General features: G+C 57.1%; 2 protein-coding genes across 2 annotated transcripts; both read right to left on the bottom strand.

The window, feature by feature from the left end:
• Positions 1 to 1,277: 1,277 nt before the first annotated feature.
• BESB_058700 (uncharacterized protein) lies at positions 1,278 to 6,077 on the bottom strand (the record flags this gene model as incomplete). The annotated part of the gene is made up of 2 exons (XM_029364284.1): positions 1,278 to 2,034; positions 2,455 to 6,077. 2 exons carry the CDS (start codon positions 6,075 to 6,077, stop codon positions 1,278 to 1,280), a joined length of 4,380 nt encoding a protein of 1,459 aa, XP_029218992.1.
• A 2,321-nt stretch (positions 6,078 to 8,398) lies between these two features.
• BESB_058690 (elongation factor Tu GTP binding domain-containing protein) lies at positions 8,399 to 15,900 on the bottom strand (the record flags this gene model as incomplete). Its single annotated transcript, XM_029364283.1, has 7 exons — positions 8,399 to 8,701; positions 9,045 to 9,167; positions 9,898 to 10,092; positions 10,767 to 12,097; positions 12,727 to 13,036; positions 13,746 to 14,618; positions 15,199 to 15,900. The coding sequence occupies 7 exons, from the start codon at positions 15,898 to 15,900 to the stop codon at positions 8,399 to 8,401; spliced, it is 3,837 nt and encodes a 1,278-aa protein (XP_029218991.1).
• Between the last annotated feature and the right edge of the window lie 33 nt (positions 15,901 to 15,933).

Raw genomic sequence — 15,933 nt, 5'->3', positions numbered from 1 at the left:
CGCTCGTAGGAGTCATTCGACACCAAGGAAGCTGCACGGGGACATGTGTCCGAATCACATTCAAGGTTCCTCGTCGCAGATGCGGCACACGGACTTGCCACCTGAGGCCTTTGTCTCATGCCCGCATCCGCTGAAAAAGCGACCGTTCCAATGAAATTTCGCCTGACGTACTGCTCAGCGAGCTCTTCAGCAAAAATACTTGCTCATGTTATTACGACGTCCAAGCCGTCCAAGCCTTCTTGGGCTGTCCAACATAACCGGGTTCTTTGGATAACATGCCACGAGTACTGACACCGGAGATCGAGGCGGACGATACGGTGCAGATGGCCATCCACTGGAGTTTCTGTCCTGTGGACGTGGACCCACGTGTGCTCTGGAATTCTGTCGACGGCAAAAATGAGAGTATTCCCGAAGTCGGGTAGGAGTGTCACAGGGGTCGTTACTGATGGTACTCCTTCGTCAAACTAACTTCCCCTTCAATTCAGGCCAGCGAAACACTGCATGTGGAAATTCCTTTTGAAAAGAGGGACATGTCTCAGCTTAGTAGAAACGAAACACGTTCCACATATAGTGTTGTCGCGCTCACACAGCTCCTCACCGGAGTAAAGAGGCCTCTACAAAGAGGACAAGTCAGGAGGCCAAGCGGAGTATCTCGGCGCTCTACAGCGCTCTGTTTGTGTCTCTCCTCTAATGCCCGTGTTCCCACATACACCACAAACTGCTTCCCCGTACACACTCTCATCTCTAGGAGATTCAATAGCATTGGCATACCGAGGATGACTTTCTAGAGTTTCAGCGCCCCTAGCACGCACCTCGCAGGGACCTAATAGGGATGAGATACAGAGGACACTACCGACCGCATGTTCCAAACGGTGACCTCGTTCGCGTCATGTTTTTGCATTAGTCGCTATGCGGACGGAGTTCTCCTTCTCAGAAGCGGCTTTCTGGGGTGCGTTGCTGGAGAGTACGATGACCATCCATGAACGAATCCCATGATGCTGCACTCTCGGCCGGAGGTTATTTCAGATCTGAGAGTGCGTATCTATGTCAGGCCTGCATAGTGGTGCGTCTGTTTCCGTGGCTACGTTTGGCTTTATGTTCTGCAGGGAAAGCAAGCTGCGACCGGGGGCAACTCGCTAGCACAGGATGATAGATACTTCACACAGCCCTGGCGGTAAATTTTTGTTTTCGGCTCGCCCCTCCTTTCCGAGGCTCTCCTTCACAAGCGCATCTCCCTGTCCTGTCCTCGTTCGTTTGCTTTCGCTCGAGCTCTCCTCTCACGCAGTACTCGCGATAAGCACGGCGAATAGAGCGCCCCCGTAGGCCGACAGCGAGCTCGAAAACACGCTCACAGCTCCCCCATCTGCCACTTCGTCTGCCTCGTCCGCTTCCGGTCCATCTTCCGCGGTTGACAGACTTTCAGGTGCCGTTACTCGCACAGTGCTAGAGGACGTCACCGAAGTGGAAAGCTGGTGTGATCCCGGGGGAGAGACGACTTGCTCAGGCCCTTGCGCGGCGCCACTGGCTCCAGTGTCCCCTTCCAACAGAGGAGGAGACAGGTCCTCAGAGGCGCCCTCACCTCCGCCCTGCGACGAAGGCATAGTGGAGACGGCGGGAGAAGGGCCTCCCGGGTAGCTTTCTTCGTCGTCGCCTCTGCCAAAGGAGGCCGAGGGATGCGGCCCCGTAGGAGGAAAGAGTGTGGGGGGCTCTGCGCTCGGCGGAATCTGGCGTTGCCAGCTTGAAGATGCGCCTGAGTCGCTCGAGCCATCCCGGTCGTGTCCGCCGCTCACTTCGCTTCCAGCTAATCCTGAGGAATCAGTCGGCGCCTGAGAAGCGCTGCCTGAAGCTCCCCCCGGTACTGACGGCGTCGGGAGGATTGCTTCACCGGTTGTAGAGCTGCCCCCCTGTGTCGCCTCGCCCGCATGCAGTCCTGTGTGAGGAGGCGTCTGCTGCTGCGAAGACGGGGTCGCGGAGGGGACGGAAGAGGGCGTCGTGGACGACTCGTCTGGCCTCAATTGACCAAGGCCCTCACGCCTGAAGCGGCGAGAAAAGAGAACAGAAGAGAGATCCGTCACAACAGAGGAAGACATGGCACAAGAAACGACGCGGGACACGTGTGTCCCTGGTAAAGTGCGCCACAGAACGAACGTCGTGTCCGCCCGCAGGAAGCGCACTCCCAGCAAGCATCTGAAAAGCGCCCCTAAGTTCTCGTCTGAAAAGGCTTCTGTACATGCCCTAGCAACTCACGGTTCAACGTGGTTTCACTGCGTGCTTGCTGCGGCCCCCGCACGGCTATGCACAGTCATAACGGACTCTGGTCTCGGTTTAGCGAGTTCTCGCACTGTCTCGGTCTCCAGACTGGATTATTGCACGCCATGGCGGCATGAATGTGGGAGACATCTACTTGTTCTCAGCCCTCGCTCTTCATCCTCGAATGTCCGCGTTTGTTCTTACCTGCACACCCTGCATGGGAGTTTGAAGCTCCCCGGGTCGGTGCTTAGGTCGTAGACGAGGGGCAGTTGCTCTGCTGCGGACGTGCATCTGTCGACGAATTTTTCGTTTGACTGCTCGCAGTACTCCACGGTCGCCTCCTTACACGAGTCAGAACCAGTGTCCATGACATAGTCAACTTCGCATTTCATCATCGGGCAGCGGCAGTAGCACGCAGCAAACAGTCCAGCCAGTTCGTCCAGCTGCCCCTCGTCGTAGATAGATCCGTAGTGCTCCTTGAGACGCTCTCGAAACTCACGGCCTTCAGTCTCGATGCAACGGTACGCGCTGCATGTCTCTGCCTGACCCGAAAAGTGCTGCGTCAGCGCCTCGAGCTCTTCGCGCGTGCATCTCCCCTCGCGGGGGTCTGCGAGTGAGTTGGAGGAGCCGCCGGCGGCGGCGGTGGCTGCGACCTCGGGGGCATCGGAAGAGGCAGACACAAGGGCTGGTGCAAGCGAAGACGGTGCGGAAGCGGAGACAGTATCCTCGTCGGCGGCTGCAGACAGAAGGTCTGCTGCGCGCCCCGCTTGAGCGTGGCTCGGTTCGCTTTCCCGCGCCTCTGAAGGTGTCACGCCTCCGGTGGTTTCCTCGGCGGGAGCTGTAGTGAGGTCCAGTTTAGAGGCGGGAGGTCCCGGAAGAAGCATTTGTGCTTCTTCAGGAGACGACGAATCACCACTCTCTCTCCCAGGCTCTGTCATCGTTGGGTTTTCAGTGCTGGTTGAATGACTAGAGGGCGCGGAAACGGCCGGCGCTGCGGACGGTGAGGAAGTCCGCTGAGCCGCCTCGGGAGATGCCTCAGCGTCGTCGTTGTCGGTGGCGTCGGCGGGTTCTGCTCGTCGAAGGGGCGACGAGACATTCGAGTCGTCTTCCGTGTCCGCGTTGGCAGCTTGCGTTGCTGCCGACTGGAGACCGACAAGCACGTGGTCGTCGTCATCAAAATGGTTTTGCGCGAGAGAGTGGAAGGCTTTGTCGGGGTGCCGGTCTTCGAACTGGCCGTGCAAAGATTCGACTGCCGAAGGGGCGAAAGCGGGTTCCACCCACTGGCTCACTGTGGGGACCTCCAGATAATGGGCGGGCACAGCTTCGTTTGTCTTTTTCCCTGGTGAGGCCAGTGGCCGCCCGCGGAAGTTGAAAGAGGCAGGACGAGACACCCGATGGTGAAAGCGAGACTCTTTGCCGGGGTGCCACGCAGACACCCGTGCCTCTCCGTCATCACCAGCGGTGGCTGGAGCATCCCCGTCGAACGAATAGAAAGTCGCCTCATCGGCACGGTGACCTGCTTCAAACTGCTCATGAGAAGGGTGGAGGTACGAGGGGAGCAACGCATCGTAGTGGTCGCCGGAGGCGAACTCTTGTTCGAAAAGAATCGAGGCCTCGTCTGCGTCGGTCTGACCAACGCTGACAGGGTCCCAGACAGAAAGAGGAGGCTCGTCGTCCACGTCAGGCGCCGCGTCCGCGCGGGACACTTGCTGCCTCGCGCTGGCGTCTTCTTCGTTTTCTGGCCGTTCTTCAGGCTCTGTGGCGTGAGGAGGCGGTCCTGCTGCGTCGTCAACGCCATCCCACGCGGGAGGTTGCTCGCCGATTGCAGGTTGATTTGGCAAAAGAGGATGCACTTCCGTGGGGGGGAACGCATCTACCAGAGGACCGGAAAGGGGCGAGTCCGCCAACACCTGGGGCTCTGACGCCTCCGAGTCTGCTTCGCGACCTTGGCTCATCGGTGCCCCCTGGAGCTGGGGGTTCGACCCGGCGTCGTGCGCAGAGTCATCAAGAACAGAAGCGCGTGACTCCTCTCCTACCAGAGGCTGAGGACCTTGCATCTGGACGCTGACATCAGCCCTGTTGGCGTGGAAGTTTTCATTTTGCTCAACGGAGCCATTTTCCACCTTCTGGCGGCCGGACTCCTCCGTTGCCGCCGGAGATGTGGGCGCGGGTTCGACGTCGGCTTCGGACGGGTGGTGCTGGGTTTCTTCTGCGGCATCCGTCTCACTGCCTGAGCGACTCGTGTCTGCACTGGAGCTGGTGCCCACCCCAACATGCATGGAATCGATTTCTGAGGTCTCCGCCTCTCTTGCTTCAGCGTCGTCCGGAGAGAGCAGCGCCTGACCCACCTTCGCTACGGGATCTCCTTCGTTCTGCAGCTTCAGTTCTGGTCTGTCCTTTTCGCTCTCGGTGAAAAGCTGGTCATGGGCGGTCTCGGCACTTTCGTGCTCCGCTGGAGGGCGGTGCTCGCGGGGCTGCTGGACAGTCACTTCATTCAGAGTCTCAACAGTTTCTGCCGCCACCTCTCCCGCGTTCTCCTCAGGCGTCATGCTTTCTCCCTGCATGGCGGCCCGGCCTGCGCTGTTTCCTTCCTTGATATCAGCGGGCATGCCCAGCCCCTGCTCCGAGACGCCGTCTTTCGTGACCGCGGCGGTGGCCGTCTCCTGCTTCTCAGCAGGCTCCATGTACGCATGCGCCCCTTCCGCAAAGTGAGATGGCGGAACATATGTATGTTCCGCCTCTTCGACAGATGGCTCGACTTTGGGTTTCGCATCTGATTCCGCGAAGGCGCGTTCAGTACTGACGACAGGAGGTTTGGACTCCGACTCTGTGCGCTTGGAACCCTCGATGTCTATCGCCCCTAGTTCAGCGTTTGGTTCCACCCCTTCTTTTGCTGCCGCGTTTTCCAGCGGAAACACTTCTTCGGCTCCGACGGTCCCTGTCACGGTCGACGCGGAATGGGATTCGGGTGCCTCGACTGTATCAGACGCCACCCCAGAGGAAACATCTGTTCCGGTCGCCGGTTCTTTCACTTCAGTGGTCTGCTCAGTTGTGTGTTCTGGGGCTGCCGGTGAATCAGGCGTCTGCGCTCCTGAAGCCGCGGGGTCTCCCGATGGAGTGTTTAAGGCGGTGGATTGTTGACTTTCATTTCCCTGTTCAGAGCGCTCCCGGTGCGGTTCTTGCTCTTCGCTCGGCTCTTGGTGAGCCATGGCATCTGCAGGAACACTTGTGACATTCAAAGCCTCTTCGGCATTTCCTGATGCGGTTCCAGCCGTCTGTGCCTTTTCCACTTCTACCATGGAACCGCCCTCCCTAGGTTCCGTTGCGGTGTCAGGAACAAGATCGCGTTTCTTGGCTGGCTCGAGTGGATCGTCCTCATCTCCTCTGCTGGAATCGTTTGCAGAGTCTGGATTTCCTGTCATACGAAGCGCTGGTGTGTCTTCAGGTGCCCCAGAGGTGTCACCAACTGTTTCGTTGGGGAATGAAGGGGCGGCGCCGTCATCTGCGTCTGCGACGTCAGTGCTAACTCCATTATCTCTTTTTCTTTTGCCTAGCATGTGTTTCTGCTCTCGGTGTCTTCGACTGTTGCCGGAAGACCCCTGCGTCTGATTCAAATCATCCGGCACAGCAGATTGGGAGAGCGCGACCTCATTGTCGCTCTCCCACGAGTGTGGAGTGACCTCAGGAGAATTGGGGCCCCAAGATTCTACCTGCTGTGGAATGCGGCTCGACACAGACACCGACTCTGACCCAGAGCAAAGAAAGAAACTCCACGATACAAAGACGATGCAGAACACGTGTAGGCGGAGGACCTTCGCTGGCCCCATCTTGGATGCCATCGATATCGAGGAAAAACATGCCATGGCAGTAGCGCTCCAGGCGAATATACCGTAATATGGGAATATAACAAGAGCAGCCCCAATGTGTCCCTGTATTGACCCAGAATGTGCGAATTGAAAGAAGGATTGAGTTCGGAGGAAAGGGATTCCCCGCTGTCCTTGCGTCCTGCGTCCCGCCACGTAGGGCCGAAGTACGAGGAACTAAATGGGTTTGTCCCGCGTTTAGACCATGTAGGGAAATCACGAACGCATACGGACGATCCGAACCAGCCAGAAACCCAATCCAAAGGAATTCCTGGCAATGTCGGAGACCTACGAAGGCCCAATTATGCTACTGACAAAACAAGCCTAGGACCGATCTGTTACCTTATACCTTGGGAATTAAGCCAGAACACAAGATCACTGATCTCGAAAAACGTGTTCAGCTAAGGACTTTGGCGGATGAAGACGTACCTTTTTGGCACAGAATACCATTTGGCAAAAAAACTCAAGTTGTAAAAATATACAGGCAAACTCTGAGTAACCTTCTCTCAGGGCCTGGCAGATGACCCTTCAGGCTTTCGCACTCAAAACAGTACAATACGTGAAGATAGCGTGGGACGAGGAGCCCCGCCACCATGCTGAAGGCAAATGTGGCAAGGGAAAATACCGGATGTGATATAATTAGGCTCGGGACGGTGGAGAGAACGTGAATGCTCCCTCATGACTTTTCCCCGCCGTTTTTCCATCAAAATTCGCCGGCCCTCATTTGGAAGCAGAACGAGCGAATAGGAACAGATGTTGTTACCGATGGTCTGCATACGTGCGTACACCTTGACTCAAAGGTCAGAGCGCTGGTGGCTGTTCTATCCTTTTTGGAAGCTGAACGCGTGAAGCTGGGAATCTTTTCTGAACAAAGACCTGCGCTCAAGACCATCCTCGAGGTTTTTTTTGATTTTTCCAGCAACCTTGGCAGAACCGGTCTTCGTGCAGAGCAACAACTCAGCTGGCAACACCCCTCTTTATTCTGTCTTTCCCCATTACCCTCGCAACCTTTATTGCGTAGCACTTTTGTACGAGGCCAGTTCAGCGATGTGGTACGCACGCTCTACCCCATCTCTGCCTTCGGAAGCGTGCCACCGATTACGGCCGTGGACCCCCCCGATTCTATCCGCTGCCGGCGGTGCCAGCAATCTACGCTCATCGTCTTCAATTAGAACGAGGCCACGAAGCGGTTTCCCCTGATTTAAACTAAATTAACATACGGCCTGGTTCCTAGACCGAGATACTAGAGCGGCAAACACACACGAACTGCCTTCAGCCCTCGTGATTACGCGGGCTACGCACGCTCCTGAACGGTTCCAAGGAGATATGAGCCTATAAAATAGATAGTGGTCGTTGTAAATAACGGCATGAGCACGACAAAGCGACACGATCTACCTTCGTTCACAGGTTAACTTGCAAAAGTTCCTCAGCAGCTGCTGCCTGGATTGCCACCAGCAGAACATTTCGATGTTTGCTGTTCACGTTCTGCCGTGGTTCATAACAAAGGTACGGCCTTGTAATTCGGTCAGTAGTTCCGCATGCCTACGTATATGCATGTGGACGAGGCTAGATGTCGCGCCGCGTCCTTGAGACTCTCGATAATGATCCCTAATTGGCTAAAGATGCAGGCTTGTCCGCTTCTACAACACCGGCTTGTCTTTGCTGACTGCTAAGAGAACAGTCAACTGTAAAAGCTCGTCCTTTCAAAGAAAACCTAAAGGCACATTGCCTTTCCATTCAGCACAAATAGGGAGGCGGAGCCCTTCGATCTTGAGCTACGAAATGTAATAAAGCAAAACCTTAGTCTTCTTGCAAGTGCAAGAGCCGAAACGCCCGAAGTATACCGTTTGCGCACCACGTTGGCAGAAAAGCCGCAGATGCCCGCGGCGACAAGAGAACGTATTTATTTATATAAAAACAAACAACGCAAAACCTGTCGTCCCGCTCACACTCGCGACGGTGGTTGCTATATCTCGTTTCTGCACTCCCACCATAATGCTGCCCTGACTCCTCCTGAAAGTCTGCACACGACGTGACCGTAACGTGCTTGAATTTACCAATTTTCCTCCTCGTTGTGACGCCTCTTGTGCTAACAGTTGCCTCTGAGAGACGGCGCAAGGTCGCTTCTGCATTTGTCGGTTACCTGCGCCACAGCGTGTCCGCTTAGGATGCTGCTGAACCAGTACTCCCCTTCAGTAGCTCGCCCATCCTGTACGGTGGCGTCTCGCTCTTCTCCACCGGCTTCTTCATCGCTTTCTAAGACACTTCAATCCAAAATCACTCCGTTACAACCCCGATTTTGTGGGTTCGGTCTTGAGACTTCTGACGTAGATATTGTGGTCTACAAGCCTTTGTGTGTTCGCACATCGCTCGCGGATGTCGGCGAGGAGATCCGTGAACACGTCAAACCTTTTGATGACAATGGACGTGACAAGAGCCTGCTTTATTGCATCCGGAAGAACCGGAACTTTAAAGGCGTATATCGGGCAATAGCCGTACGTCTTCTCGACCTCCGCATGCACCACGTCTCGGGGAATGACAGGACCGATGCCGCCGTGAACAACAGGAATTCGCATGCCGAATTCCGCCTGTAGACAGCGTCAGAGAACACGAAGACAGAATGAGCGAGAAACATCCGACTGCTCCGGAGAGACTGAAGCAGGGATAGGACAACCCAGACGCAGAAAACAATTAGCAGGACTATTGCACGCGCGAGATGACACGGATATTCATAAGACAAAGAGAAAAGCACCATAGTAAAATCAAAATGACGAAAGTTGAGTCACAGAGGTGAAACCAGCATCATTGGACAGCATCCCTAAATCCGAATAACAAGACAAACACACTTACACGCATGCGAGGGCCGGCATGGTCACGCGCACGTACCTACGTGAGACAAACAGGCATATACACACACGGTTCTACGCTGACCTGAATTTTCTCCATCTCATCGAGAAGAACGTCGAAGGTTCCCACGACATCCGTGCGGAGAATGACTGGAATGACAGGCGCGTTCTTCGCCGGAACAATGAGGGAGGGCTTCGTGCGCAGCTTCTGAGGAAGAAGAAGAGGTACACACAACTGTGGCGTATGGAACAAATTTTGCTACATCTTTTACTCCAGATTCAAACAAATGTTCAAAATAAACATTTTCTACATAAAGTTATTAGTTTTTAAAATTTAATTGATTGATTTTTTCTAGAAAAGAATGGGAAAAATTAAATATGTAAAACCAGAAATATTTTTATGAAGGAGTTTAAGGTTCTGCCGCAACGCACTGCGCCGTCGGTGCCGACGCTGTACGCGCAACTCACTAGAAAATACTGTCAAGCGCGCGGAGTATGTGAATACCTATAACTACACATATATATGTATATATATACACGTATGCGCCTGTATACCTACAGCCATGGCGGTACGCACAATGCGGTCCCAACGCCTTTCGGCGTTTTCGAGCCCTTCAGATTTTGGAAGCTTCCCCAGCCACCTCTGCATCACTGCAGTTGAACATGCGCTGCGCGCGACTTCTCATTTATGCAAATCGTAACTTTTCCCTATTCGCATGTGAAGCCGGCCTCTACACAGCACGTGTCTCCGAGAAGATACTGAAGAGGCGGATTCGACGCATGTCCCAACCATGTCTTGTATCGCCTTCGATCGGCATGTATACGCACCAGCATATATATATATATATATATACATATGTATTTATATAGACTGCCACGTCGTTCGCCGTGTACATGGTATCATGCATGCGACAGAAGTATAATGCATCACCCCTCACGGGTTTCGCCGGCAGTCCTGGTGTTTCCGTCTCGTCCACGAAGCGCCCTTCGTCGTGGAATTTCTCGTCTTCTCCCATTATTTCGCGGATTTCTTCGTCCGTTAGCGGCGGCTCCTTCATCGCATGACGCCGCACGCGTTCAGCCTCCACGAGCATCGCTCTTTCCTTGCGTTGTTGGTCTCTCTTCTCTAGGGCCTGCGCACAGAATCCCGCCGCAGGGGCCGTCACCGTTTCTTAGGGTTATAGTGACTGGATTTCTTGACTTTGTGAGGAAAGTCGTCACACGCCACATGCGGCGGAAACAACTCAAGAAGCTGAATCGAGCTGCACCTCGTAGTCCACGCCCCAGAGCTGAGCAAACATTGAGTCGGCGGCACTAAAGAAGCTCGGTCCGAGCGACAGAGATCGTGGCCTGCTTGACATATCTGCAGCTGGGCTGAAATTAAGGCTAGCGATGGTCAACACGTCCCTTTCTGCATGCACAGTCCCTCTCTGCTGCTTGTGCGCACTGCTGAAGAAAGCCATACAGCAGCGGCCGAGTCTAAACAGGGTGACGAATAGACAACGAGAGGAGACCGTCAGCAACCCTCAGAAGAATCCCGCACACAAGTGCCAGTCGCGAAGCACTAGTAGAGTCGAATATACATGAGACAAAGGCCATGCAGAGTGATACGCACGCCGGTTCCACAAGGTGCGGATACGCATTGAGGGATGATTCGCAGAGCACCATGCACCGTGAACTTATAGCGGGCGCTCAACATTATCGACCTGGTAAACGAGTAAGCGGGAGAGGCAGCGCAGTAAAAGGGTGATGCGCGCTGACTGTAGTGAACAAAGAGAAAACAAGTGATCGCTAAGCTGTGACTTACTCTGTGCTTCGCTCGAGACCTCCATCGATCCATGAGAGCCTCGTTCTTCTCTTTCACAGCTTCATACCAGTCTTCTCGCCTCTCAAAGTGTCCCCCCCAGAACTCGTGGAGGTTCGCGCCTTCCTCTGCGTCTTCCTCTTCGGCGCCCTGCTGCTCCCGCGCAGCTCGACCACGCCATGCGCTCTTTCTTCCCCTCGTGCCTTCTGGGGCTTTGCCGCTCCTCGCGCCCTCTCCTCCCTGCGGAGAGAGCAGGTCTCCTCCAAATGCATGTGACGCACCACTGCCTTCCAGAGGCGCAGGTTCATCTTCACCCCAACGCGGCGGGACCGGCCGCGACTCCGAGCCGCGCGTCTGGATATACAGCGGGGGGCTGGGATCCGTGCTCATGGCGATCGAGTCGTAGTCTTGCGTCCTCCGCTTTGCCGCGTTGTTTGCCTCGTCGTCGGTCGCGGCTGCATGCGAGGGCGAGGCCTTAAGGAGCGCCCACTCATCCAGAAGGCGCGGTTGATCGTTCGATGCTGCGTCGTCGTTGAGCCTCTCCTCGCTAAGCGAAGCCGCGAGCCGCTTCGCTCGTTCCCGCCTCCCTTCGCGGACTTCGACTTCCCAGTCGTCGGGTGAGGCTCCCCCCTCTACCGCTTGAGCAGCCTTTGGAGAGACCGACCCTCGCCCTGTCTCCGCTCCGCTCCCTCGGGCGGCCGCCGCAGCGCGGCCTCGTCCTCTTTGCCGTCCCAGAGGGCGGTGGAACTCCTCCACTGAGACGCGGCGAAACAAGTAGCCGCCGTTGCCTGCCTCGCTTTCTTCTTCCCCGGTGGGCGTCCGTTCCCAGTCAGCGCCCTCGCGCTTGCTGCCCAGCGCACCCTCGACACCGAACTCTTCAATCGCGCGCCTCCCTCGCGTGACTTCTCGCCGTACGAGGACGCCTTCCGGCTCGTCCTCCCGCTGACCCCCACCTGGTTCCTGTCTCTTCGGACCCGTCCGACTCGTCCCCAAACGTGCCTGCGCCGTAGGGTGATCCGCCTCCCACTGCTTGATTTCCATGGGCTCTCCAGAGATCTGCATGCGCGCCAATCTCTCGAGCGAGCGGCGATACTCCGCCAGCCGAAACGCCCGGAACTGCGGCAAAATGTAGATGCGGTCGTCAACTCCACAGTCCCCTTCTCCGAAGGCCTTCGAGACCCCACACGTCACGACCGTGCCGGGAGGATAGAACGACGGCGCCGGTGAAGACGGTGGAGCGACAGGGGAGCCGAGAGACGGCGGCGAATACGTTGACGAAACGACATTGATGGAGCGAATGCGGCCGTAGGCACTGCCCGCAACAAAATAGCTGCCTGAGCAAACAAAACAACCAACAAAGAAAAACGCACACTAAACTACGTATATTCATATATATATATATATATGTATATGCATTCACGCACAGGAGCTCGCTTATGGATCAGGGTATGCGCGAATGCTCGCCCCGAGTCGAAACAGAGAACAGGGGACCGATGCGCACGTGTCTTCGCACAGTTGGACGGGATGTGCCATGCATGAATATATATGATTTCAATGATACAGAACGCCATTGGTTGCCTCGTCAACTTCGCACGGTCGCGTGCAGCGCCGCAGCCAGTCACCAGCCATAAATCTTCCACCGGCGGAATACCTCCGGTCCGGGAGGATGATATACACTACATCATACAACGCTATGCATGTGCAGCGGCACCATGACAACGCCCGCGAGGGGAGGTTTGGGGAGATAGAGCTGCGCATGTATCCGCATACCAATACAAACGTGTTTCCAACAAAGCCCTTCCTCTACCGGAACATGGACAAGTGCGCGTCTGTATAGGTCACAGAGTGTGACCAGCTAGCTCCCCAGTAGGAAGATAGGGCCACGAACGTTTTTTCACGCGTTCTCCGCGATCAAAACTCTAGGCTCGCTCTGGCTGACTAGAATAAGATTTTGAGGACTGACCGACGGCGAAGTAGCCGTGCTTAACGAGGACCGTGTAGAGGACGCCGCGGTCGCTGCTTTTTCCGATTTCGAGAATGATCCCAATTGCGGAGGGCGGCACTTCCGCCTCAACGAGGCAGTCCGAGCGACGTTTGTGCTTCGCATGCAGCGCCGCTGCTCCCGGCGAGAGCGAGAGAGAAGAAAGCGTCCGCAAGGCAGAGGGCGAAGCAGCTGAGGCAGCCGGCAGACCTGGCGACGGGGGCGGCGGCGCGCGAGTCGCAGGACCGACCGGGAATGACCGCGTCACGTCAAGCAGCCGCTGGACGAGGTCCTGAAGAGGAAGACGGGCGACGAAACACACACCGAAAGTCCGGCAGAGCAACTTCAAGGCTGAGCACTCAAACTCGAAGCCCAGAAGCCGCAGGGCTAGGAAGGGCACCAGATAACGGAGGCTTGAGGGCGCGAGACGAACTGGCCATCCCTGTGTTCTGCTGCCGGTCTGCTAGCAAGATCGCGTGGAGCTTCAAACCAGAAAGGCGTAGAGCCCAATTGTGGGGACGCCGCGGTCTACACGAAAATCCGAGGGGCACCGGCTGCATCCAACAAAGACTGAACCTCCAGACCTGCCGGAGGACCTGTCAAGTGAATATGCATGTACCTAGGATTAGATTTATGTATACACTGATGTGTAATTATATCGCGCAGCGCCTGAGTAGGGAGTGTTAAGAGCGAGGTGGATTGTCGTAGGCCTGCGACCATACGCGGGCCTCGTCAGGTAGCAGGGCTGCGTGGATTACACAGCGAGCTACGCCGCACCTCGCGTCTCCAGAGGACAGCAAATGCGACAAACGACGTCGACAACGTGGACATGCACTCCGTCCTCGTAAGCGAGCGCCAGAGAGAGCGGCGTCGCGCGCAGCAGAGACGCAGACCGTCACTGAATAGAAGGGGGGGAAGGGGGGGTCGCTGACGCAGCGGTGGTTCCCAGTCGCCGCTGCGTCTTCGTGTTCCTTGTGGGGTTCTGTCTGCCGGTTGCTTACCGGTATGCCGTCGCCGTAGAGCGCCGAGACGCATACGGCGTCCACGATCTCCCGGTCGAAGTCCCTCTTCAAGAAGCCCTGTTCCCTGAGTTTCCGGCATCGCGCGCGCAGCTCGAGCTTGAGAAGCTTCACTTCGTCGCTCGCCTCGAGGCCTGCGCCGTCTGCGCCTGCGCGGAATCTGTCGATTTTGTTGATCGCGACAACCAGCGGGAGGTCGAACTCGTCTGCGAGGCGCAGTACTTCCTCCGTCTGCACTCTACGTCCCTCGACGAGGTCGACCACCACGCAGGCAAGGTCTGCGCAGGCACTCGCGCGCCCGCGCATGGCGCCAAACGTCGCGTGGCCCGGCGTGTCGATGAATGTCAGCCGCCGCCAGCCGTCCGCCGGCTCCGCAGGGACAGACGGCGGCGTCCCGCCCCCCGCAAGCGCGTGCTCTCCCGCGCCTGGCACCTTCACCGTGACTGCCGTCAGGTTCTGCGTGATGCCGCCGGCCTCGAACGGCGCGACGAGCGTTCCAGAGAGACGATCCAGAAGCGTCGTCTTCCCGTGGTTGATGTGCCCTAACAACACCACAACCGGCGTCCGCTCGGCCTCAGACGACGCGGCAGACGACGCAGCAGCCTCAGGCGCCGCGGGGAAGGAAAAGGACGAAGGCCAGTCGGGCTCGGGGTCGACGAGGACGGGGTGGAGCTGGAAGAGTTTGCAGGCGTGGGCAGCTGCGGCGAAGGGCACGAGAACTTTGCTCTTGTTGACGCACTCGAACTGCCGGTCGCCCGACTCGTCTCGCCACAGATAGCGGTGCGGCTCCGGCGTCCGCACGCCGCAGGCCCGCATACAGGTGGCGTAGTCCACGCGGAAGAAGACGCGGAGTTCCTGAAGCACGCAGACGACACAGCGGAACCCAGTGCAAAAGAGAAAAGGGGAAGCGACAGCGACGCACCGCGCACGCGCCGACGGGGAGTCGACTGAAGACCCCAGCTGGGCAGACAGACAGACACGCCCCCTGGTATGTGTGGATAGTACCCGGCTCTTCTAGAGTTTAGCCGCCACTGCTGGGACCCTGCATACAGCCGGGAAGGCGTCCAGGAAACGAGACCTGACGCGAGCCGCAGCGGCCTTGGACAGCTGCGCTGAAAGCAGAGAGGAAGGACGAATCACGCAGCGCAAGCACCTCTTTACAGCGCGACGACGAACGCAGATGACACTTCAGAGGCTCGCGGAGGAGGCTGGTCGCCTCCGTGTAGGCCCGGCTCGGCTACCAGAATCAGGCAATCCTGCTGTCCTGCTAACAAGAAAGCTTTCGGGCTCGAAATAGCACTGACCCAAAACTGCGAGAGAGCCGCGGGGAAGAGTCTCTCGCGAGGGCGAGCGCCCGATACGCCTTTCTCGCTGTCCTGTCTGTCGCTGGCTGCTGATTTTGCGCTTCGCCAGGCTGACCACGCTGGAGCCTTACTCTGGGGGCGACGTAGGGGGGGAGCAGCACGGTTTTCGTCTTCTGTTTCCTTCCCACGAGGAGTGTCTCCTTCATTCGCTTGCGCCCGACAGGCTTGAGACGTCGCACCGCGAGGCGCGGCGCAGAGAGAGAGAAAAGCGACGCAAGCGACACGTGCGGAGGCGACGGCGGACGGCCGGTCGACGCAGGCGAAGGCGGGCGCGAAGAAGAGCCTGGCGCCGCGGAGGGCTGAACTGGAGCGTAAAAAGCATTACCAGAAGACGACGCCCGAGCAGATCGGGAAGACGCGAAAAACGGAGGAGAGAGAGCCCAGCGAGCGCTGCGAGCAGAGGGCGGCGCCGGCAGAGGACGCCGAGGCATCGGGAGGGCAGAGAGGGAAGAGGCCTGGAGAAAACCGACTCTAAGGCGCGCTGAGACCGCCATCCTTCGTCTCCCTTCTTTCTCCCTGTGCCTTGGCCCCGCCTCTTTTTTCTCGTGAAGAGGACTCGGCGTGTCCCTGAGCTCCGCCGCCGGCCTTCGACTGGCTCCTGGGGCCTGAGGCGCGTTGATGCTGGAAAGAAAACCGCCAAACACCGAAGCGCGGACGCAGCGCGTCCCTTCAGCTCGAAGGCCGCCTTCGAAAAGAAAATAGACGGTCGGGGCATTCTTTAGAGTGAGAATCTCCAGCGCCACTGCGACGAGACACGGCCTGCCCAAATGCATGCGCCTCCATGGAGAGACTGCGAAAGAACTTTC

The sequence above is a fragment of the Besnoitia besnoiti genome, chromosome V, assembly GCF_002563875.1.
Source record: "Besnoitia besnoiti strain Bb-Ger1 chromosome V, whole genome shotgun sequence".
NCBI classification, from domain to species: domain Eukaryota; phylum Apicomplexa; class Conoidasida; order Eucoccidiorida; family Sarcocystidae; genus Besnoitia; species Besnoitia besnoiti.
This window is presented reverse-complemented; position numbering and strand designations above follow the sequence as displayed.